The 25,809-nt window shown below is 37.1% G+C and overlaps 1 protein-coding gene across 2 annotated transcripts in view; it reads right to left on the bottom strand.

Annotated features, from left to right (window-relative positions):
- Positions 1-808: 808 nt before the first annotated feature.
- ARMC1 (armadillo repeat containing 1) overlaps positions 809-25,809 on the bottom strand; it is a 34,002-nt gene continuing 9,001 nt past the window's right edge. For both annotated transcript variants that reach the window (XM_036406329.2, XM_036406328.2), the window contains exons 4-7: positions 7,167-7,356; positions 3,796-3,912; positions 3,639-3,713; positions 809-3,084 (exon numbers count right to left, since the gene is read on the bottom strand). In XM_036406329.2, the coding sequence (XP_036262222.1) occupies positions 2,893-3,084; positions 3,639-3,713; positions 3,796-3,912; positions 7,167-7,356 (574 nt within the window). In that variant the 3' untranslated portion in view covers positions 809-2,892. The remainder of the gene's footprint in view (positions 3,085-3,638; positions 3,714-3,795; positions 3,913-7,166; positions 7,357-25,809) is intronic.

Below are 25,809 nucleotides of genomic sequence, written 5' to 3' on the forward strand. Positions count from 1 at the left end.
GCCAGAGTATAATTTATTTCACTGTACTGCAGAATGCTTACAGTGCTTTGACAGCTGCACACAGAGGCACAGCTATGAGCCTCAATTTTGCCTCAACCTATCCCATCAGCATTTACTCTTATTATGAGGAAACATGGTAGTGATTATTCCATTATGCTGTACAGAAATAACCCTAGGACAATTCAGGAACTTCCACCATGATGCAAGCAGCAACTTCCTTGGCAACTGAGTACTTTGCAACTTGGCAATGCAATACCAATGCCCCATCCCCCAGTTCAGCTTGTTTTTAGAAGCCTCTAATTTTGCAGTAATTTTTTTTTTTGTCATATCCTTAGGTCAGAGCAAAAGGGTTTTCTTATTCTTCATCTGACCTCTGAAAAAGTAGAAACATAATTTAATGAGTCTGTGTTATGACTTTCCCCCCTCCCCCCAGTTTTATCAAAGCAATTTCTCCAGAAGTGTTGATTTTTCTTAATTTCCCTAATGAAATATGACCTACATAGCATCAGTTATTAAAAAAGCTAATGTCCAAAAAAAGCCCCCTAAGATCAATTTGAAATAATATTGTCAAGAATCATCTGCTTACCCACTTTTTACAGAAAACTTTGAAATGTAAGCATGTTCTTCACACATACAAAAGACCTGCTGTGACATACAGCAAAGGAGTCACTACAACTGGACATCTGCATTCCTCGCTGTGAAATTACAGATGAAAACACTTTAAAACCACAAGCAGCTTAAAAGAATGGCAGAACATTTAAGAAGGCACCAGATTTTCTTTAGACATTTAAAAAGGCACCAGTCATGCTTTGTTTAGTTATATTATCCTTTATTATTTTACAATGTATTTCAAAAACTTTTACAGATGCCTTAAACTGTTCTACAAGAGCTGCAATACTGTCATAAAAGCACATCTACAGACCGAATGCACAAACGAACTGTAATACCTACTGGTATTGAACCATTAATATCCAAAGGGTGTAGTCTTTTAGTAAATAGATGTGCAGTAATGCAAATGCAAACAGATGTTAATGCAGAAAAACAAAACTCTGCATTCATGGCTATAGAACAGAGGACTTTTCAAACACATTTGGTACTGTAACATTCTAGACAGCAATATGAAGAGCATTACATATTTAAAGCAATACATGCCCTGAAAAGCCTGTATTTTCAATCTGTGCGTGTAAACCTGAATCAAAAATAAACTAGATATATTAAAAAACATGAGACATCTAGTCTGCCAACAAGATTTTGGGTTTCTTTTTTTCCCCAGAATGACAATTAACCTGGGTGGGTGAACTCTGACCTGCATTATTATCATTATTATTATTATTTTACATTATCATATCCTCAGCATTTCTGTAGGACTACGACGGCCTGTGGGTTTTTTTATTTATTCCTTGTGCATAGGCACAGCAGAATAACTTTGATACATTAAATTTCTTTTCTGAGTCTCCAAGTGGTAAATATGATTCATATTATAGCAAATACATTACCACAAAAAAGCACTATATAACAACATTTATAACATGTTTCAAAGTTCTCAGCTGTATTTCTCTGGTGCAACAAAGCAGGGGCACTGCAGCTCTCAAGCACTGTGTATTGAATCCTCTCAGGCACAGTGTTTACTAACAGCTCAGATATATGTTATTCTCTACCTACAGAAGTTTTGCTTTTATTATCACTTCTGCTCACAGGAATTACTAGGACATCTTTAGACTTATACTGTCTGTAAGTTACAGGGCAAAGCCAATTGTTTGCATATGTTTTTAAGCCGAGCTGATGTATTTTCATGGGAGTCTCATGAAAGACATTAGGAGGAAACAGTAATTGCATATCGAGATTGTTAGGGGGGAACAAACAAAAAAAAGTCAAAATTTACGAGTGTGGCACTGTGGCAAAAGAGGCATTCTGTCCTGCTTTATACTTCAAGTTTAAAGTTTTAGTTACCATTAAATATTTCCTAACAGTAAACACCATTTCTTAATCAAATATAGTCTACATTCCTCTATTCTCTGCAGGCAGAGCTGCAAGGGGTCATCACTACATTAGACCACAGCTTTTTCTGCTAGTCTTCCCAGCTAGCCTAAACAGCAGTCAGTGGTATTTATTAGTTATATATATGTATATATATAAGTCAGTCACACCCATCATTACAAATATGTTCTAGTTTATTTACTGTACAATGTATGTATACATATTTGTGTTTTTTCAGTCCCTTTTTTCTTATCTTAAGCACTCCAATAGTTAAGGGCAGGCTGGGAAAAAAATCAATATACATAAAATGGTTACACATTTCAAGTCTGTAGTGATTCTAGTTTTAACAGCAAAAGGGGGGGGATCCTCGTGCTCATGCTGTGAACACAGCTGGCAAAAACAAAGGCCAAAAAAAGAGGCAGACTGTATTTTTCTCTGGAGTCAAAATCTAGAAAATTGAACAAAACAATGTTAGTCCAAAGGGATGTAGAAATGAAAAGGGAGTTTCATTCAATGTAGAACTGGAGCTATTAAGAATTTTCTTTCACAGAGGCCCTGAGACGAGTTGAATGGATTCTCTCTACCATGTGTTTCATGTGAAGTCAAACTTAACTTAAAGCTCTATAGGTATAGCATAAACATTTGGTATATAAGAGTGGACCCATTTTTAAAAAGTGAAGCAATAAAATCTACATGAAAAACTAATGAAGGAACAATTTGATTGGAGGCCTCTGTCCTTTGACCCCTGCCCTATCAGGCTTAACGTCCAATAAAATGTAAAATGCAGCATACGTTTGCTTAATCTAAAATTTTCGCGATGATTTATTGCAAATTGCACTTGGCAGTTCACCACACCAATGGAAAACTGGCCCCCTTGTTGGTTCATTCACACAGTCTTTCAACACCAAACACAAGTCACCAGTAGAAAGATCTTGATAGAAAGTTTGCTGCTGTGCTGAGCCAACTTGCTGCACCTTCTGGGTGTGAGCCAACACGAGACACTGCTTTGTCCTGCTCCTTAGTAGGGCTCTCATCTTCTGGCAAATACTCAGGTAGATCTGTGTTCTGCTCTACTTCCACTGGAGTATCTTGGAACGGAACTAGCATCTGGTAAAACACAACAGATTAAAATTATGTCCAATGTTGCAACTTAAAAGAATGATTCAAAGTTATAATATACATAATATACATGTTCAGGGTGACAGGCATGTACATTGTGAAACTCCTCCCCATTGCCCTATAGAGCAAGAACATAAATGGAACGTACTATGCTTAGAAGAAAGACAAGAAAAGCTTTGGCTTAAAAGGGAAGAGAAAGTATCAAGTAAATACAACTACCTTTTAGTGTAGTAGTTGTGAAAAAAAAGCACATCAGCAACACCAACCAAGAAAGCCCACCACTGTCATTGAGACCCTTTTCATATTTTTATAGAGATAATCAGTTACAGTACTTTCATCCTTCTTCTGAACAATAATTTCTTTGTAACTGTTCTATGGATTTGTATCCTGACACAGGAGATCCTTGAGTCTCTTGTACTGGATGTGTAACACTCATGCTTAAAAACTTTTGCCTACTACCAGATGTTATGGGCACGGAGGAGCTGATATTGAAGATACAGCTGAGCTGTAACAATCGGTATTTAGAAAGAAAGAAATCCTACCTCCTCACCACTTTCACTTTTCACAACTTGCTGTGCCTTCATAACTTTGGTTGATGCTATCGCTGTTGCCAGCGCCTACAAACACACAGAAAAAAGCAAGAGCTCAGTGCAACAGAATGCAATAACATGAGGGTCTGGAGGGTTACAAAGCACTTACCTCTGCTTTTAAATCTGAGCGAATTCGGACCACACACCTTTGAACAGCCATTTGAAAGGTAAAACTAATAACACCTTTAATTTTCAACAAGGCTTCTTCACAAAGATTCCTTCGAGACTGAAAAACAAACAAAGTCCCACAACTAAAAAACATACCCTTGTGACAATGCTCACAATTAATTGTGTTCCTGTATGTCTCAAAGCACATGGTTACAAAAGTGTGCTTGAGTAACAGAAAAACTAAGACTTACATTTTAGTGCACAAATATTAGACTCTCTTGCTGCAAAAGAAAATTTGCTTACACTTTAGAAGTCAAAGAAGGATGGAATCAACTGTAAATAATTAGAGAAAAGTGCTGAAAAGCAAACAATGTTTTTCTCTGTGTGATCAGCTAAACAGTCCCCTCTGGTTAAGGTCTGATTGACTGAAGTGCTCATTGATGAGTAGTTAGTGTTTAAGTTGCTATTTATCAGACACCTTGGCTCCATACTGACTGAATGCATCAAAGCAGCTGTTGTACCTTTCAGCTGCTTCATCTGTGGCAGCTCACAGACATCATGGCACAGCACATGCTTAATTCTTATTTTAAAGGGAAAATACTTGGTTGATAACCCACAGAGTGTTATGTTTAAAGCAAGTGACATCACCTACTGTGCTGTAACATTACATTGACCCGTGCTAGTTGCATCTGCTACATTACCTTAGAATGTTCCATTTTTTTCCTTTTAATATTTGCACAACATGGTTGCAACAAAAAGAATTAAAGTATACTTGGAGAGACTTCTAGCACAGAAGGGGATAAAAAAAGATGGACTGTATCAGAAATAAAGTGACAGCCTTTAAAACAGGTTTAAAATAATTATTCACTTTTTTTTTTCTGTAAGGTTTTAAATAATTAGTTATTTGAAAGTATATTTGCATTAGTTACCAAATAATCACTAGTCAGTATTCACATGTACAACAAGCAAATTAAGTTCTTTTAATCTCTGGAAGAATGAACTGAAGCAGTTTGGGGGGTTTTTTAGCAGTCTAGCATATATATTAAAACGATGCATTTGTGTAAGTTTACGTATTGAAATAGCTAACATTTTTGAGTTTTCCAAAACGTACCTTTGTCAGATAGGCTACCTTTACTATAGAAAGGAAATATTTGATGCAAAGATGATAGGCTGCCTTACACAAGTGAAAGTTGAAACCTACATCTGGACACAGGAAGCAAAACTTTCATAGCTTCTTAGCCTAAAAAAATAAATTCATACATGGGTGTGTAGCAATTCTGTGACAGAATTCAGCTTTTTACTCTTAAGATCCCAGGTGAGTCACAGGCACCTCAGTTTAATTCAAAATGAGGCTTTCCATGATCAGAAAACTGGTGAATAATTTCTTAAAAGAAAAAACTTATTAAGGTCCACACAAACTCTGTAAAAAGCTGGCAGCTTGGCAGCCACCAGCTTTGCTGCACAGACATACTTTGCAAAAGGCATTTCACGGGCAGGTAGCCACAAACCCAGCAATACACAACTAAACATACTTCTGCATGGTACTCCTGAAGCATGGACACAGGCAAAATTTAGCTTATTTCCTTACACATCAAACCCTGATTACCATGCCTCTCACAAATACTACTATGATGTACAGACTAGAAAACTGACTGAGGGGCATGCCACAAACTCCTGAGCTACTGCCTTGTTTTTTACCTTTATCACCAAATTTGATTATTAGATCTTAAAACACCACATTAAAGAACAAATGACCTTTCCCCTCTCTTCCTGAAACAATCAATTATCTACTGTTTGAGGTTTTGAAATCCACAAGCATTTGTAGGACCTGCAACCATTCCTGACAGCAGTTTCCATTTACAAATGTAAATGACTGAGAACACCGTGTCTAAAGCTCTGTGTTTACTCACTATGCCTCTCAAACTCATACATGCAGCCTAACGTTCTCTGCTACTTAAGTCAGGAATAAACTATTGAATGAAACTAAATGGCTTTTGTTGCTCACAAGCTTTAACACCCTCCCAGTCCCAACTTATCATAACACTTAAAACAGCATTACAGGGATGTTTAACTTCTGGTGAGCATCTCTTAACATTTCTTTAATCATCTGATGAAATACAGAGCTACATACACCAGCTATCTCAGCCTGTGCACAGACAGACCTTCCTTTAACAAGCTAGGAAAACATGCTGGTGTGATGTACCTGCAGTTTTGCTCTCTAAAGATGAATATCTAAATACCCTATACTTTTTCACAATACCTTTACCTCAGCATTGCAGAGAGAAAACTCCACAAATATTGCTAAGTTCCATTTGTTGAAGAAAAAGACATGCTTTTAAGATAGAATTGGACTACAAGCAAAACATCTAAACTCACGAAGTAGAAGTGGATGAAATTTCTTGCTTGGAGATACCTGTAAACAAACAAATCAACTACAAGCTTAAAAACAACAACCTATGGGACTGAATTAAAAAAATTTCACAGAGTAGCAAAGCCAATGGTGTTGACAAAGCACTGCCTTTCTAGCTAGAGCAAGTGCTGGAAGGCCAAAACTGTAAAAAATATTTTTATAAAGTGAGCTAGAGCAGCATGTTATTTCTAAAGGAATTAACGACGGTCTTGTGAAAACAGAACAGTGGGAATGCTGTTGGTAAACTAGGCCCGTGGACATGCTTACTTGGCAGAATGTAAAGCAACAAAGCAAAGGATCAGGTTTGATCATTTAAAATGGGTACAAAACTGAAAGATACAGAGTCCGGAGGGCACTTGTGGATAACGTGCTTAAACAGCCTACATGCTGTTTGGCAGCCGTAAAAAGGCAAACATGGCCCTGGGGTGTTATCTACAGGGGTATGGTAGATAAATCTGTAGAAGTTATTCTGACATTACATAAAGACTCAGTGAGACCTCATTAATTCAAATGCCATTCTGGTCACTACAGTAGAAAAGATCTCACAGACAATGAAAAGATGCAGCAAAACCAGCTCAAAGAAAATACAGCATTGCTAAATTACAAATAATAAAAAAACTCCCAGTGTCTGAAATCTCTCTTAACTAAAAGGAAACTTTTTTTAGATCAACACACTTATACAACTACAAGAGATCCTTAAGTGAAAAATCCTGAAGGCACCTTGTCCATTCTATTCTTTCTTGAAAAACCATCAAGAAAACTGCCTTAAAGCTTCTTCTTTAGGTGTTCTGAGTAAGCTGAATTTATGCAATATTTTATACATATCTCATGCTTCAAAATACAATTCACAGAAATTGCTGACAATTAAAGATGTGACACAGGGAGCCTCACTGGATTTCTGGAGTTAAAATAACTCTCAGTACAGCATACCTTATTTACACAAACTCTGAAGGTTTCCTTACCGAATCATCAAGGCCATCTATATGCAAAACCACTGTCTTGGCACGCTTATTTGTGCTGCCAAGGAAAAACTGTGCTTTCCGCCGACGATAATTCATCTCATTCACGTTGTCCATGTCTGACATGTTGGAAGACTGAAGGATATCATACACTTCAGAAGCCAGGAGTTTAGTCTCTCCTGGTGTAGTGGTCCTGAAAGAAAAAAAGGGACTAAGATTTCCACATATTTGTTTTCACATTAGTACTGCAAAAAGCTGTTGATTACATCCTTGCAACTGGAATATTCCACACGGTACAGTCAAGACGTGGCAAAAATGCTAAGCAGGAAGAGCAAAAATTGGGTAAAACTATTTTCTTTTCCTGATTCTAATTTTTATGTCAATTTGTTGGTTCTATGCTCATTATAAACACATCTGTTCTCAAACAACATGAACACAGTTTACATCAGTTTGACAACTACAAGCCAAACATGGTAGTACACGGTCAGTGTTCCAGGGTTACTTTGTGTTGAGCTTTATTTTTTTATAACTTCTCCAATTGCCTTGTGACATGTTTTGTTTCCCGCTTTCCTTGCTACATAAGAAAAATAATTTCTCTGTAGAACTGGCATCTTTCCCAAAGTTTTCTTCTCCAAATTTATTGAGCATCAGCAGCACAGCAGAAACACAAATTTTCTTGAAGAATCCAAAGGTTATTCCTGATTAGACTAAAATTTATGGTAGAAATTATATGATAGCATTTTTTTTAGATAGAAAAAAGTAGATAATAGACTCAACATATACTGAATTGTTACGATTTAATTAAAACTAATTTTAATCAGGTACTAATATAAATCTGTAGTCCAAATTCAGCCCTGTTTTAATTATGCTAGTGACTTTAAGCTTTGTGTAGAAACAAAATTATTACTGCATCAACTTGCAATTAATTTTAAAATGATGAATGACAGCTCTGCTGCTTTGTTTAGCAAACACTAAGTAAGTAACAAGTACCTTTAAATTTATTTTTTTTTTCATTTGACTTCCTTAATTACCAGCCATTAAACACATTTTCCATCCTACCATATGGACAAGAGAGAATACTAAAGCAAGCATGTTAGGAGTTCTTGGCTTGTGGGGGTCTCAGCTAGCCTTTTTTTTTTTTTTTACTTCTCTGCACCTTGTTTTGAACAGCACCCATTTGAAAAGGAAAATGTCAGTTCTTGTGATAATACAGTAGATTAACAACATTCAGAGGGGAAAAAAAAGAAAGATAAAGAAGTGGTAATAAGCAAATAACCAAGACCTAGGAAAGGGAAAGCATTCCAACATATGTTCAGTTTTAAATACATGCTTATGTTCTGCTTTCCTATACTGAGAAATCACTTATGTTAATTCACAGAAAAAAGTGCTGGGAACTCACCAAGATTTCAACTTCATCCTTCCATCATTTATTAGATAAAGTAATAGAACTGATGATAAAGCTATGCAACAGGATGTCCTGAGATAGTAATAAAACAGCTTTTGCTAAAGTGATAGCTTATCAAGAGATTAAGGAATTAACCCACCTATTATTAGTTTTGCCAATTTCTTTCAACAACAATCCTGTCAATATCAAGTGATTTACAACAGACAAGTTTTATTTTTGGTAAATTTAAATACAGCTCACTAAGCAAACTACTGAAAATGTCACTATTCCACCTACAGCACCCACTATGCAGTTGGTAAGGGGTTTTGCTTCAAAACAATTGTACTATTGCATCAGAGAGTTAAAAAAAGTCAGAAAGACAAATGAGAAATAAAAGCATTCTTAATACTTGCCATAATATGTGTGTGTATATATATATACATATATATACTAACCCATGCAAAATAAAGAGAATTTAAAGCTGTCACTATGTCAGCAAATATAAAATATTCAAATGCCTAAAACAAAAAAGTCAACAGTGATTTTCATATATGTTTTATTCTCCCAACATTATAGCTGGCACATTTCTTGAAAACTAATGATCTGCTATTAACTGCACAACTGAAACAACCTGTTGACTTTAAAACACAAAAGTAAATTGGGTCTTATTTGACACAGTTATTCCAAGATCTTCCTAAAACAAATCTATACTGATAAATTTTATGAGCATACACACACACTCTCGAACAAGATACTCAGATAATTTCCTGTATTTTTCCAAACAGAGGATTACCACTATCTACCACTAAGTTACCCCTATTACCTTAAAAAAAAAAAAAACAAATGCAAGACTTTAATCTTATTTAAAGAGAATCAGCAATAAGCAACTGACTGTGTAATAAAAAGCAGTAAGAAACTCAGACACTACACTACAGGACCAAGGACAATGGCTGCCACTTAGAAATAACAGATTGCACAATAAACAATCCAAAGTGAAGGTGTGCACCAGTTTTACACTGCAGAAACAAAATACTACACTTCCAGCAACTCAGTTAAACAAAGATGCCCAAAATTCTTGACAAAACCTTCTACAATTTAAAATATACTAGGAAAATGAGTGAATACAAGTTTTCTGTTATTCTGAATACAAGCAACCTGTTATTCTGTCATTAAAGCAATTTCTGCAACAGCTGTAAAAATAACAGAAACATTTATATCTTAATATCAGATTAGATAAAAGGAAATTTTTAATGATGAACATGGTGAAACACTGGCACAGATTGCCCACAGAAACAGTAGATGCCCTATCTCTGGAACCATTCAACATCAAATTGGAAAATTCAGTTGCAGATATCCCCCCACTCATTGCAGGGGGTTTGGACTAGAAAGAGGATCTTTAAAGGTCCCTTCCAACCCAAACTACTCTATGATTCTATGATCTTTAAGGGGAAAAAAACACCTATCTGGAAGCAAGTATAATAAAGCCTCTTGGTTGCAAAACCAAGGTGATGTTCAGTGGTGAGTCTGTTTCCTTAGATACTATATTCTTAATAAAAACAAATACAATGAAACTGCACATAAAATGAAACCACAAAACAGTGGAAGTTTTAGTTTTTTTCTAAAACTACTGTAACTCATGGGCTGTGGTTTTGTTGCCTAAAATGAGAAAACTTTAGGGGAAGAGTTCTGAGGGCACTGACACCAGTCCTCCCAGCACCAGTGTGTCAGCAGTTTCAGATAACACTGCTCACAGCTGTGTGAGCCAGCCTCCTGCCACCATCAGAGCAGCACATAGGAACTCTTGCTCTCTCCCACTCCAGTATGGCACTTCAGTCACTACTGAAGGTGCAGGTGCATACTATAAATTCACTGTGCAGCTAGAGCTTGTCTGAGAACACTTCATCATTGAAAATATCACCAAGAGACACAGTACAGCCCCCACTGCTGAAGGTTTTCAAGATACAGATGGACAGGACACAAGATAGTCTCACCTAGGTCCCCTTTCCCAGATCATCTCCTGAGGTCCCTTCCAAGCTGGGCTGTTCTGTGATTCTATGAATAGTGTTCAGCTAGCCTGCTAGGGAAATGGCAGCATCTACTTAGAGCACAGTAACAGTTGGCAAGAGTTGGTTACCATCTCTTTCAGAGGCGGTAACATCTTACATTACTTCAGCAAGACTCAGAAGATGCCTGTCAGAAACTCAAGCCTTTAGTCTTCACTGTCTTCCTGAATTCCTGTCATCCTAGATTGCTGCCTGTCCTTCCATCATGTTTACCCAAGGCCGGCTGTGTAAGAAATATGAACACAATCCAATCCAAGTGACACGTGCTGTATCTGTCATAAGAGGATACAAGAGGATACAAGTAAAAGTTCTCATTTTCTACACTATTATTAGAAATAACTTTTTAAACATGGTCCAAGTACTGGAGAAGTTTTATTAGCATGGCAAGACATTTTTTGAAGTTTTTGCTAACCTTAAAGGACATGAAAACTAATGGCTACAACTCCATTATGTGGGCAGAATATGGATGCTAGGAAAGAATGTGTAAGCAGTGTACAGCATTATGGCTCTGACTGAAGTAAACACACAGCATCATAAATTACAACAGAAGGGCATGACAACCTTCCTACCATAGCTTTATCTGATGCAAAGGTAACAGAGACTTAGTTTCTTCCTTTAGAACAAGCACAAAGACTGAGAAAGACTAATATAGTGATTTTCCCCTTTTAGAGAAGGGCAAGACATAAATAAGTTTATAAATGCATACATGGGGGCGTGAGACTGTAAAAGATAATCTTATCCTTTTTTAAGCTATAATATTTTATGCATATTTTTAAAAATAAACGTGTGTACATACTTGTAAATTACATACTAACTCCTGCACCAGAGGAAACACGCAACTGTAACTCTATTCAAAGTAGAGCAGACCTGTGCACAAGCACAGGAACTATTACATGCCTTTCCTTAGTGGCATCTATTGTGCTCTAAAGACACATTAGCCAAACATGTAACACACTGCAACACCATTTCATTACTGTGTTGCTACTGAGTTCATAACGTTGACACAGGAGGTTTCCAAATAAAAGAGGGGATTTTTCTTTACCCAAGACTCAATTACATCCCAGACTCTATTGAAAGGAGATTTATGTCATTTAATTCCAGAAGTTTCACTTCTATAGTAATTCTGCTTTTGGATGTACTTGGTCAGTCTCCCCACTACCCACAATAAAGATGGCAAAGTTAATTGTCCATTTATGAAATTTCAAGGCTCTGATAATATCTGAACCCCTGGGAAGGTGATGGAAAAAATCTGAAGGTGGTCAGGAGGGTGAACCCAGATTCACAAAGACAAAGTCATACCTGAGCACCCCAGGAACCTTCTACAATGAAACAACTGGCTTCACTAGGATGGGACAGCAAATGGCTACTTGTCTGTTGACACTGGCCCTTCCTTACACAATTCCCACACAGAAGCTGATGCAGGATGGACTGGCTGACCAGATTGAGATGGGGACTGAAAACTGGCTAGATAGCCAGGCCCAGAAGGTGGTGATCAAGGCCATGAAACCCAGCTGGAGGTCAGTATCTAGCAGTCTACATCAGGGATCAACACCAGGTCCCATTCTGTTCAGTATCTTCATTAACTATCTGGGCCACAATGGACCCTTAACAAGATGTGCAGATGACACAAAACAGGAAGGAGTGACAGATACATCAGACAGCTGTGCCAGACAGACCTCAGGAGGCTGGAAAAAAGGGCTGACAGGCATCTCATCACATTCAACAAGGGCAAGTGCAAAGACCTGCATCTGGGGAAGAACAGCCACAGGCACCACTCAGATCAGGCACAATCTCTGAGTGAGCAGCTGGAAAGCAGCTTTGCAAAGAACCTGTTCAACACAAAGATCAGCATCAGCCAGCAAAGTGCCGCTGCAGCAAAGGTTACTGGTTATCCTGGGCTGCATTGGCAGGAGTGCTGCCAGGAGATAAAGGGAGGTGATCCTGCCTCTTTCATCAGCAGTGGTGAGGCCTCACCTGCAGTTCTGGGGCCAGGTCTGGGTTCCCAGTACACAAGATGTATGAACCCACTGCAGAGTCCAGAAAAGGGTCAGGAAGATGATTACAGGGCTGATGAGAGAAGGGAGAGAGATCTGGGATGGATGAGTCTAGAGAAGGCTCGGGGGGAGCTTATCAATGTACATAAATACCCAAAGGGGTGGCAAAGAGGACAAAGCCAGGACCAGAGGCAAAGGGCACAATCTGAAAAATCAGGAAACACTTTTCCACTGTGAGGGTGACTGAGCACTGGCAGAAGCTGTCCAGACAGGTTGTAGAGTCTCCATCCTTGGAGGTACTCAAAAGCTGCCTGGACATGGCTCTGGGCAAGGTGGTTTAGGTGCCTATGTCTGAGTAGATGGGAGCTGGACCCATGACCTGCAGAGGTCCCTTCCAAACTCAATCACTCTGTGAGCCTGTGAACACATATCATGAAGTCACTAAGTAAATTCAAACAGCAATATACATGGAGCACATCTATTTTTACCTACTTGTGGGTCTCTAATCTTTCAGGTTAAGAATATTTTAGAAGATAGGCTTTATGTAAGTAAAGCAAAAATTTATTTAATTTTCTGCCAACTATTTTCCTTACACATTGTCTTCCAAAGAGTTCTGCATGACAGCTTACATAATTCTAATGCATTTGAAAATTACAAAAAATGATTTCAGGAACTTCCTGCTCTCATATTTAGACTTAGAGTTCACTGCTCAGTCCTAAATTGTTCTATCTTAAAGCTTCATGAACTAAAGGCAAGACTAAATTTAAAAAGGAAGGCATCATTCTCAAAGTCATTAGAACTTGTAATTTGGTACTGCTGATGTTTTCATCTTCCTAGAATCATCCTTGAATGCTTAAGGTTGGAAGAGGACCCTGAAGATCGTCTAGTTCCAACCCTCCTGCCATGGGCAGCAACACCTTCAACTAGACCAGGTTACTCAGAGCTGCATCCAATCTGGCCTTGAACACCTTGAGGAATGGTGCATCCACAACTTCCCTAGGCAACCTGTTCCACCTTAGGTTATAGCAAGATCTTATTACACACACTCATCACAAAAAAACTACACCTTATAATCACAATTTAGAAATTTTTAATACAAAACTTAAAAATCCAATAGTTCACTGGTTCAAACATGACACTGACTTCAGGAGAACACTGCTCCCAGGTTTCTCACTCCAAATATATAATTTTTTGTAATTCTACTTAGCACAATAACTGTGTTCAGTAAATAAGAGTATAAAGCCAAAGATGAGCTCACACAGGCAAACTAAAGAAATATTTTAATCTCAAGTAACTTCACAACATAGATCAAAAAGCCAGTATATATATAAACTCACTCAGTTTACACTGTTAATCTCTGAATCTGATGTAGCTCAACAGTATTCAATTTGTAATTTATGGACCAATCTCAGCCTGGTACTGATGGGCCTGTTTTCTCCAGGGTTGCTCATGAGCAAGAGAACCGAAGACAGACAGAGAGACCATTCTCAGCTTTTAGGTTTAGAACACTTGCATCTCAAGGCTGACCTGTGAGGCTGTCCTGCGCAGAACCAGGAGCTGAACTCAATGGTCCTCGTGGACCCCCTCCAACTGAGGATGTTTTACAATTCTCAGGAGACATAGAGAAGAACTACAGCTCATTCCCCTCCTCACGGAGAAGAGCTACAGCTCATTTGTCTAAACTGAGAAACCTCTGTGAGAAAAGGGCAACCAGAGGTAGCCTCTATGATAGAACTCACGGCCCAGAACTCTAAGATCCAAGCAAGGAAATTGATACAGAAGAATGGTACATTTGCAGTACACCACTTACATAACAACACTTTTCACATAGAGAGTGTCTGCACTACATATATTTTCAGTTGGCATGGCTCCATAAGTAAGGGAGCACAACATATAGCCTTACAAATCATGGACAAAGCCTGTGATACAGCCAAACAGAAAAGGTGGACATGCACTGTATGGCTCATCACTGAGCTCTTGCTCACTAATACTTGGGAAACCAAATAAAGAAAAGAGCAGCTCTGTGAAAGCAAAAAGAAAAGTAGCTAACAGTGGTGAAGGAAAGATAAACTCTAAACACAAAATAAGGAAACAGATCTAGACATTTTAAAGTTAAGTAAAATTTCCTGTATTGACATCTCAAGAATTTTACATAGTAATGGACAGTAGAACCTTAAAATGCAGATCTGTAAAAAGAATCCACAACACAATTCAAGTCTAACGAATATGAAGAGTTTGAAGATGAAAAATATCTTCATTACCCAAGGCTCCAATATTTGACAAGACCTTGGCAAATGCCATCCTAAATAACCTACTCATAAATTAAAAATATAAACAACTCTCTGACTTAACTTACACTCACAGAAGAATCCTAAATCACTGAACATAACAAAGGACTGAACGTAATTTTTCCTTCTAAAACATTAGTTTGAGAGACCTCATCTACAGAGTGATGCAAGTACCTTTCTAAAAAGTTAGAGAAAACCTATCATCACATAAAAGCAGATATTTTCATTTGATCCCAATCCTCTTCATACATGCAAGCACTGTCCCTATATTTTTCCCTAGGACCCTGAGTAGTGATATTTTGAACCATAATTTTATTTCGATAACAAACTTAATTCATTACAATGCATATAGTAGCCTGTATGACACAAAAAGCACAAGTAAGAATTTCATGGATTGACACAAACTCTATCACTGTTTTATCACTGTTGGGCAAGTGCATGCATATCAGAACATTCAAAGTATATACACAGTAGAGATTTATTATTTAGTCATGGATAACAAATGGCTAGTCAACATATACTCAGATCACTATGCTTTAAGATCACTCATGTATTTGTTTCCGGGAACAATTTCTTTTGGAATACTTTCTTCCTATATTTAAAGACAGAAGTTGTTTCCAGCAACTAAAGGGAGCAGTAAGCTGCAAAGAGTTGTTACATTCTGTAAGAGGAGGCTGGGAAATCACTAATCTTTGATTTTAGAAGTGAGACACAGTGATTGACATGGTTTTGATGAAAACTTTGAGCATGAATGACAACCCTAAAGAAAGAGCATGGTATTAGAGAAAAAGCAATCTGTTTCAAGACACTTATCTGATCTAGCTGCTTTTCTGCCTGTTCTGCTCCAGTGCCAGGGCAAGATTCTTTCTTATCTCCACGAATGCTGCTCTTTCTTGTAAGCTTTTAGTGCATCCCGTGATGCAGTGGGCTCACTCATAAGCACATGACTGCTCTCCTGACTCCTTCCAGGCAGCAGGCACGTTATTTGAAAACAACTTGAAGAGTAGTGTTACTTCAGCACACACCTTCTCAGAATCCTGGTATGGTGCTACTACCATGCTACACCTCAGTTCCCTCTAGCCCCAAAAACACAGCAAAGACCAGATAATATCACAGAGCAGCTGACAAAATGATTACCACCTGCTTTCTGAAAAGAAAGAAGTCAAAATCCTGAAGAATACAGACAGCAGGATCCTTATGTTGGTCAACAACAATATAGAAAGCATAGTGATGGATCAACAACAGGAAAAACAATTTGAAGGTATAGAACAGGAAAAACAAGAGAACCTGTAGGACTGGGCAAGCCTTAAGTGACAGAATAAGGAGCAGCACCATGGATCTTCAAACCCCAAAACCAAGCAGGTAGACTGCTCAATGAACCTAAGCCCAGCCTGAGTACAGCAGTGCTATGTGCCTACACTCCAGTGGTATCAACCACGTGCTCCAAGGTGGCTGCACCACAGCAACAAGGCAAGGTCACACATTTTCCTACACTGCTCCCTAGAATTGCAAGACATCTTTCACTTGGCAAGCCTTCCACACACTACTCATGTCACAGCTGTGACAATTTGACCAGGAGACACTAAACTAAAAAGCTTGTAATGAACAAGGAAATTGGATATCTTAAGGCTGACTTTGTACTTAACAAGACATACTCCACTGAAATTAGGAGCAAGGATTGGATTTCACAATGCCACTTCCAGCTCAGTTTACATCATATACCCACTGACCCTGAAGATGTACAAAAACCCCATGAAATTGCTGGGCTGTCCTGAAGACTGTTGACAACAAGCAAACAAAAAAGCCTAAATATTAAAAAAGTTTTAAGTAAGAGTAAAATCACAGTACAATCCCACTAACTGCTGTAAAATCAGCAACTGTGATTAATTTAAACATTTAGCAAATTGATTATTTACCTATACTTAAAACATTTTCCTGATTCATTCTATTGTCCTCTGATCACAAGAAGAGAATGAACTTCCAAGAACGGGATAACGGATTTGAACATATGCCATATGCTTAACCCAGCTATTCATCCAATTTTGTTTAACTCTTGCTATTTATACACTAAATGGAAAATCAACTTTTGATCTCCCACAGCTTGGTATCTACCATATGGACATACTCTGCATGAAAAAAAAAGATGCAGGGCCTGTTAACTCAACTACACTCAAAAGGCTTCCTAGCAGCATTTGTTAGACAAGAGTACACATAAAAGACAAACTCCATGTTGAAATTCACAGTAGCTAATTCCAACATCTTGCCTGCTAATGAACAGTAATAATTCCATGGATGGCAAAAATCATGTTTATTATAGGGTTCCAACAAATTGCATCAGGGCTAAAAAAAAAAAAAAATTTCTTAAGGGCAGCAACTGTCTCTGGTCCTTTACGATGAAAAATGTAAAGTGTTGGCATTAAAAAGCCAGCTCTTCCTGGGGATGATGCTGTGGTGACTAGGTAGAACTATTGGCAGTGCTGAAATCAGTCTCAATACAGAAGAATTTTAGAAACATCTTGGAGGAAGCCAACCACTTGCTTGTGTTATCAGCATGCTAACAGCACTAAGTATATAATAATAGTTGATTATAGTCCATAATTATCTGGAAAATCCATTTATATCTTAAAATCTCCAGTGTTTATTTCAGTTTTTAAAAGTAAGGTTCATCTGATTATTTCACCAACATTTACTGGAGAAAAGTTTAAAAAAAAGAAAACAAAGGGTTTGAAAGCTCTAAGATTCAGGCTTCCCTGAACAAAGCCTGTAAAAATAGTAAGAATTACACTCCAGCAGCAACCTGCCCCAGAGGAAAAAAAAAAGCAGGTTTAATCTATGTAGGCATATCTATGTCTAAGCTTTGTATTTGATTAATTTGCTAATATAGTTAATATTAATTCAGTAGAGACTCAAAGTAGGTAACTATTCAAACGTCTTCTTCTCCTACTCTTAAACTACTTAATTATTAGCAAGGAACTGACTTTTTTATTTTTAAGTAAGCCAGTATTAGCAGCTTAATTTCTAGTCAAAGGCACTGCAGTCCCCATGCAAAATAGGTTAAAGCATACAACAAGGTTTAAAAAAAGTGCTGTGGGAACTTGATGATGTACTACATAAATACAGCATGTGCTAACAATTTAAATTTGTTTCAAGTTATTAGATAGGACTTTCTACTGCAAAATCCAATGGAAATCCGGCCAGAAGATATTATAGCAGGTACTACAAAACAACAAAGTATCAAAACATATTCCTGGATAGAAATACATCCTGTTGAAAATCACATAAAATTTACTTCCTTCTGAAATAACAGCTCCATCCAGAAACTACTAATGAAGGCTGTATCATCATTAGTAAGTTCCTTTGTAGCATTTATTGCCTGTAATACCCAACTGAAACCATGTAAGTTCTAATCACACACCAGCACCTCTATGTTTATTGATCAAGCAGCCCTCAGAAGAGTAATAAAAGGGTATTCACTTATGGTTTCTTAGGAAAAAATCTGCAATTTTTTGGGATGCTTACTATGAAGGTCAAAGACCAGGGCCAAATACCACCTGTGGACAAGGTCACTGTAAACCAAATGTAGACATTCGACACTGGTAGGAGAAGGTGAGAAATCTCAGAGTGCTATGAATGTATCAATGCCCTCTTTGTAAGTAAATGACTCCAGCCTACAATACTGTCAATCCACACCTGCACTAGTATTAAATACTTCACCACACAATTTGTTGCTTTAATTTCAAAGCATCTTCAGCTTTCTTAGCTCTTAATTTTAGCAAGCATAAGTAAAAATCAGCATATTGAAGAATCTACCTCAGCAGTTTTTCTTGTAAACTCAATAGTAACCAGAGAAGGTCACTGTATTCCTGAAATGCTTTCACCACCAGCTGATGACAAGGTTTATCAAGCATTAGAGGCACCCATACCATTACAGGCGTTGCCATTACTAATCCTGACTCTTATGCCAATCCACTTAAATCTCTACCATTCAACACAGGTACAGAACTGCCCCACAAAAAGAAAAGAAGCTGCCTTTGGCACACCATGTCAGGCAGATCTTGAGGCACTAAGTTCAGCATTAGTATTTGTTTCCTATCCTACAGTCAGCAGTTATTTAAATATCAACTCGGATTCTTTATTTTTTAACATACCATAATATTGTATCTCACTCTGTAAACCACTTGATTTTTTTATAATCAACATTTCTGAGTTCTTTATTTGTTTTAATATAAATTCTGCAAAAATATAGCAAGTAAAACATCTAAGCTTCAATGGCTTCCTAAAATATTTAGCTCCCTGTTCCAGTCAATTTCTAAATAAAGAAGAAACTGCGTAAGACAACCTATTGAGCACAAAAGGCTTTTAAACAGATGTTGTTTTAATAAAGTTAGTTTATACTTAATAACTTTTTCTCAGTGTTTCAAAGTTCTCTATTTTTTAAATTCTGCAATACTCATCACAATTATTTTTTGCCTACAGTGAAAAGCAACTAGCTCATTTTTAACTTCCCAACTAATTTTTTCCCCATTTAAACAGCAAGCACTGAAAGCAATTATGATTGTGGCACTCCCTCTGTCAGAAAAGCAAGAATAATGTCTACTTACTCAGTAACAGGTACTGAAAATTCTCTTCCAGGTTTAGGAACAGACAATTTGGTAATTGTACATAAATCACCACTGTACAACTTAGGCACCTCAATGGATAGGTCACTACTTTCATTGCTTATATTCTTAAGCCAGTCATTGTAAACCAGCCAAAGGCCATGATTTTGAAGAACTAGCAGGTACTCATTATAAAAACACTGTATTAACAACTACTTATTTTGTTAACTAACAAATAGTGAGGTAACATGAAATACTCAAAATGCCAAGAAAATGGAACATTTCTATCAAAGAAAAGAAGCAAAAGAAACTGTTGAAATGCAAGCAAGCAATGTCATGTCAGAGAAAGTTTTGCATCAACTGCAAGTGCTGCACAGAAACCAGTAACAAAAGTTCTGCTGTTTCATGGAGCGTGCAAATGTTTTGATGTAGCAGAGTAAAAGCTGCTCCATTGAACCAGTATGTACTGAACTGGTACTCTGAAAAGTCCATGGAAGCACAGTACCTGGATTTCAGTGAGACAGACATCAGGCAGTGTAAAGCTGCCCAACCAACAGTCCTGATAGAAGTGCCAGACAACAAGTGGAACATTGTGAGGTAGAAGCAATAGCTTGGAGAACAAAGAGCAGAACGACGCGGTATTTCTGCAGTCAAAAATACTGTGATAGGAATTACACCCACATGACAGAATGAAAAAAATAGAAAACACTAAATCCCAAACTAGAGATTAACAAACACCTAAACTGTTAAGTACAGAAACAGTACTGATCATTGCATGATCTTGCTTAGTGAGCTAAGTACTGTACATGTTGAGTACAGTACAGCACTTAGCTCACTAAGCAAGTTGCATAAAAGCAGAAATGATGACTGTGTAATGTCTCTGACTGCAGAGAGGTCCTGAGATAAACAAAAAATTTTAAAAATCCCCCACTAACATGAAAAGTACAACTTGTAAGGGCACAGAAGACACCCCTCTATTAGGCCATGCTTTTGTATTTTTTTGTGATCAATCTACACACGAACAGGGAGCTTATCCTAAGTTGTACCTCTCAAAACAAACCTTTAGAACAGTTATTTACATGACTGCTAATTTCTATTAACCCATGCAAATATAAACTCACAGTAGTTTTTCAACACCTAAATTGCTAGCTACATTTCAATTGCTGATGATCCAGTCTTCCACTAGTCTTAAAAATTACATCCATCTTTACAAGACTTTAAACCTTATTTGCTTACCTCACAGCAGCTGTAAAATTCTCCCAGAAAGCCTATTACACTATGACTAAAGTCTAGGTTAACACCAATATTGCAACAGTAAGATTTTAACTAATGCTTCTTGTGTTTTATTTGTCATCATTTGCCCCTGTGCCAGCACCTCCACATTGAGATCATAACCTTCTATATGGTTACTAACACTGAAATACACTAGAGGAAACAAAGACTGCTGAACCAAAGTTATTAGTTGGTTTTTTGTTTGTTAGTTAGCCACAAACAAAAAGAGCAGAACTTGTACTGAGAACACTCCTAACTAACTGAGGTCGCTCACTACATTAAACCCTCTCCCCTAGATACAATCTCCTTCAAATACAAGGAAGATTTGATAGACAAAAGGAGCCTTCAGTTATTTATAACAAATAACATGGTATTTTTAAAGAGGACATACTGATGTCTCCCACATTTTGGGGGAAAGGGGGCAGAGAATGCTTTTTCAAAAGTAACTTCAAGAAACAATCTATTTCCAAAACTTGCACCATTTAGAAAATACAATGAAAACATTCTTTAAAGAAACTCAGGGTATCTAGGGGAGAGGGGGATATTAAGCTACTTTGCTTAACAATGTGAACAGAACAGCCTGCAGGCGTCTTCCTGCTGTGACCTTCTATTATTAACAAACACATTGCTCAGGCCGTAAATACACTGGAGCCCCACAGCCCAGAGATGCACCAGCAACCAAGGGTGTCATTTTATTGGGAAAAATAACAGGAAAGGAAAGCCCAGGAAAGTTAACATGGAACAGACAGATGTGTATATTATTCTTCCTTCAGGTGATACAGTACAATTTGGAAATAGCAACTAAAACCAAAGTTTTTGGAACCTACTGCTCACATGAAAATCCAAGGCTTAGGATAATCATATATTTCTCCAAAAACACAACTTCTCAGTGCCGAATCATAAGTACTGCAGAGTGCAAAAATAATCATGCAACAGAATCATGCTTCCCATTACCCAATCTCAACTGCTTCTCAACTCTGACGTGTTAAAGATACCCCACATGCCAAGGATTACAAAAACAGCATTACTAAGTGATTCAGGCAGAGAAAAATAAAATCTCTACAGTCTATAAAAAGCTGTTTCCTTCTCCTTTGCAGATCAGAATTTAAGCATTCCACTTAATAACATCAATGCATTAAATGTAAGAAATTTAGATGTTTTTAACTGTAATTTCTCACAAAGTATTATCTTGAAGCTATATGGCAACTTCCCTTTAATCATCAGATATCCCTTTAAATACATAGTTTGCCTACTTCCTAATTAATATATGGCCTTTGCCCTGTCTTTCTCCAACCATTCATCCTCTCACAAAGAAGAAAAATAGTATGCCATACAACAAAAAAATTATAAAACTGTTGTGATGCAACATCCCTACTATTTTAATTTCAACAAATACTATCTGAAATACTTGGCTTTTGCCTTTTTTCTTTGTCAGATATCATAAATTTAAACTTTGCTGGTCTCAATGAATAATTAAATTTTCAAAAAGTGCAGGTAATTAAGACTACCAAAAATTAAAATTGAGTAAGAAGTCAGCAATTATAGACTGCATGTATTTTACCAGATCTGCAAGGGACTCTAATTAAACACATATTAATTGCCCTAATCTTCTTAGGCAAGTAATAAATTGGAAGAGCTGATTAATGCACTGGATTTAGTTCAGCTTGTTAAATCTGACAACCTGGCAAAGGAAGACTATCTTGAAAAGCTCTTTTAGCTAAGTAATTGGAATTTTACTCTCAGTAATTTGCCATTCCATAATAAGAGCTATTTAGCGCATTGACTCTTCATCAGTGGTTTTTTTTTAAATACATACTGGTTATACTGAAACAGTACCATTATGCTGCTCATAAAGATTATGAAAAATTATGAACTTTGACCTTTATTGTCCATCAAAAGACACTTTCAGTCTGAACACAAATTAGTGTATTTCCTTGTAGGCAATAAATCCTAATTAATTTTAATTCTAGAAGCTGCTAATAACATTTTAGAAAGTCCATATGGACACATTAAGTCCTCTACACAATTCATAAAGCCAGCAACTAAACCAGTTTTCAATATTAAATTACTGCTGATGACTGCTGGAATACAATGAAATACCAGTATTCAAAGAGCTTCAATCTCTTCTCTCTTTTTTTACCTATTTATAAAAACACTTCTGCATGTACACAAGACAAAGGAATGTAACATTTTTGTAATATCAGCCTAAAAAAAAAAATAGAGAAGATTGGAAACCTCCAGGCAGAGATTTTAAAAGGTCTGCAATCTCTCCAACACAACTGCTTATTCCTAGCTTATACCACGGAAAAATGTCTCAAGTTTCACTTAAAAATAAGCAGATGTAGGTGAACAAAAAAAAAAAAAAATCTCATTTGCTAAGGAAAAAAGCACCAAGTAAAGAACAGGGAACTAGAAATTTTTATACTTGAAAAATATTTTGAAGTATTCCATGAAAGCTGAAACAGCTCTTCATATGTCCTAGAAAATGTGAAAGTATATAAAGTCTTTCACATGAAGAAGCTTAGAAAGTCATGTGTTCCAAATCAAGTTCAGTCAGAAAACAAATCCTAAACATAAAAATATCTAGCTGCCATCAAATTTTCATTCTGTACTCCTCAGAGCTGACATTCCATACTTCTCCTGTAGAACCTGTAACTTCCAGGATCTACATTTAAAATTTGTTACTCTTCTGTTAGCAAAATCTAGTGTTCATATGCCTTGAAAATCAGTCACAGTGAACCTGAAACCTATTCTTTGTTCCTTAAGTGCAGTATCAACTAAGGAATCAGCCAGACATCAGTTTTGAGCAGCAACATGATTTTCACAACTAAGCTGTAACACTCAGAATAAGCAAAATAGCAAAAAGTTGATCAGATAATACTAGAGGACTGATAAGCCAGAGAAGGAGACATGAAGGTACCTCAAAGAACTGTCAAACTCAGATGTCCCAAATATTTCCTATTCATTGTTCATGATGCAGTGCAATTTACCACTTACCACTGAGGTCCCCAGCACAGGAGAAATTCTTCACTGTGAGGGTGGTGAGGCATTGGCACAGGCTGCCCAGAGAAGCTGTGGATGCCCCATCCCTAGAAGCGTTCAAGGCAGCTTGGATGGAGCTCTGAGCAACCTGGATGAGTGGAAGGTGTCCCTGCCCAAGGCAGGAGGTGGGAACTACATGATCTTTAAGGTCCCTTCCAACCCAGACCATTCTATGGTTCTATGGTTGGATAAACAGGTGGCACTCAATTTCAGCTCTCATCTCAATAGTGTTCATGAAAGAAATAGTATTTTGCCATCATGATATTGAGTTTAATTCAGTGGCATAGCCTTTTTCCATTGGTTGTGCACACTTGCAATGGAAGGGTTAGGGCTTGTGCCTAAGGCTCCCATGTACTACTGAAAGATGCCAGCAGTAGAAAACCAATTCCAACCACTTTCCAGTTGATGGCATTGACCATCTAAAGATCTGTTAGACTTGTTAGCTGCACTTAGGCTATGAGAAAAAATTCCATACCTGGACTAGAGGTCTCTAACACAGAAACCTTCAAGGCTTATAAAAAGACATATGATGAGAAAAGCCCTGAAATTTCAGGATCTGCATAACTGAAAGGAAAAGAGAACTGGAATGCTAAAACACCTCCACTTCCTAGCACAGCATCAGTTCAGCACTGCTGAACATAAACTTAAATTTGAAATATGACAATTATTCAGTTTGTGATTTGCCTGCACTCCATTTCATTGCTTGAGAAGACACACCACAGCTTTATCAGTGGCAGAACACAGTTTGTCATAAATCAGCACTGAACAGGGAAAGCCACTGAATATTATTTAGTTAAGTGAGAAAATGGACAGTGAGAGTTGAAAATTCCTTGGTGAAAAGGAACTATTCAGATGACAGGATGTGCGTCATCTGTCAGGAGCTAAAAGCACTGACTACAACTTCTGGTCCAAAAGATGCTGGGTTCTGTCTCACTTGAAAGAAAGAAACAAAATCAGGAAAAGCAGAATTCTGACAGAAGTTCCTATCTTTTTTGTATAATTTCTTTGCATTTTTGTACCACATTACCAAAAAAAAATTAAATCCCAAATTAAATTCTGAAAATAATAAAAAAATATTTTAGATAGAACAATGAGTTAAATACACAGATTTTGGAAAGTAGATGGAAACAGAAGAGCATGAAGTAATTTTGACCAAAGCATCCATTAATGTTTAGTTTCAGTTCAACAGACTACATTATCTTCTGGTAAATTGAAATCAATTAAAAGCTAGAACCTGCAATTTGTAAAGCAAATCAAAGACAGGAGAGACCTTGTTTTCTGCCCTACAGTCTTTCTAACAAAAAACCCCACAACCCAAAACCTAATTGTGATAAAAAGAAGTCTACATTTATCTTCTCAGCACTTTTCTACCATCTTTCCCCATATTTATGCAGGCAGTACAAAACTCAACTTCAGCATTTCCCGTCAACATTAAAACCTAAAATCCTGACAAGCACATGACAAAGTCTTGTGGTTGAAGATGCTATGTATTTAAATTTTCATGATATCACACTTTCCAAATGTTACAAGCATACAAATCCAACGTATGTTCTTACTGTTGCCAAAGAGCTTTCTAGAAAAAAAAAAAAAGAAACACCTACAAGATTTCCAGTTTTCATTGACTTATCTCTCATTTTCTGCACATATATGAACTTTGCTCTTTTGGCCCTTGAAACTGAAACCTAGAAAAATATGTCGCTGAAGAGATTTCCAAATTCTTTAATGTTTCCCAAGTAATATTTGCAAGCTACAGACACTGATAATGAACAACCACTCCCCTCTCAACTTTTACAGAATGTCTCTGCACTCTAAATAGACATGTAATTCATACTAAAAGTAAGTCCTTTTGAAGCACATGCTTCTGTTATTACCTAAATGTTTCAGGTCTTATTGTTATTATAAAAGTAGCAAAGACTTCTGTATAGTTCACTTAATTATGCTTGTCCTTAGAAAAGGTGAATATCTTAAGACTTAATTCCATTTTTCTATCCATACATCATATTAG

This window comes from Molothrus ater, chromosome 1, assembly GCF_012460135.2.
Source record: "Molothrus ater isolate BHLD 08-10-18 breed brown headed cowbird chromosome 1, BPBGC_Mater_1.1, whole genome shotgun sequence".
Classification (NCBI taxonomy): domain Eukaryota; kingdom Metazoa; phylum Chordata; class Aves; order Passeriformes; family Icteridae; genus Molothrus; species Molothrus ater.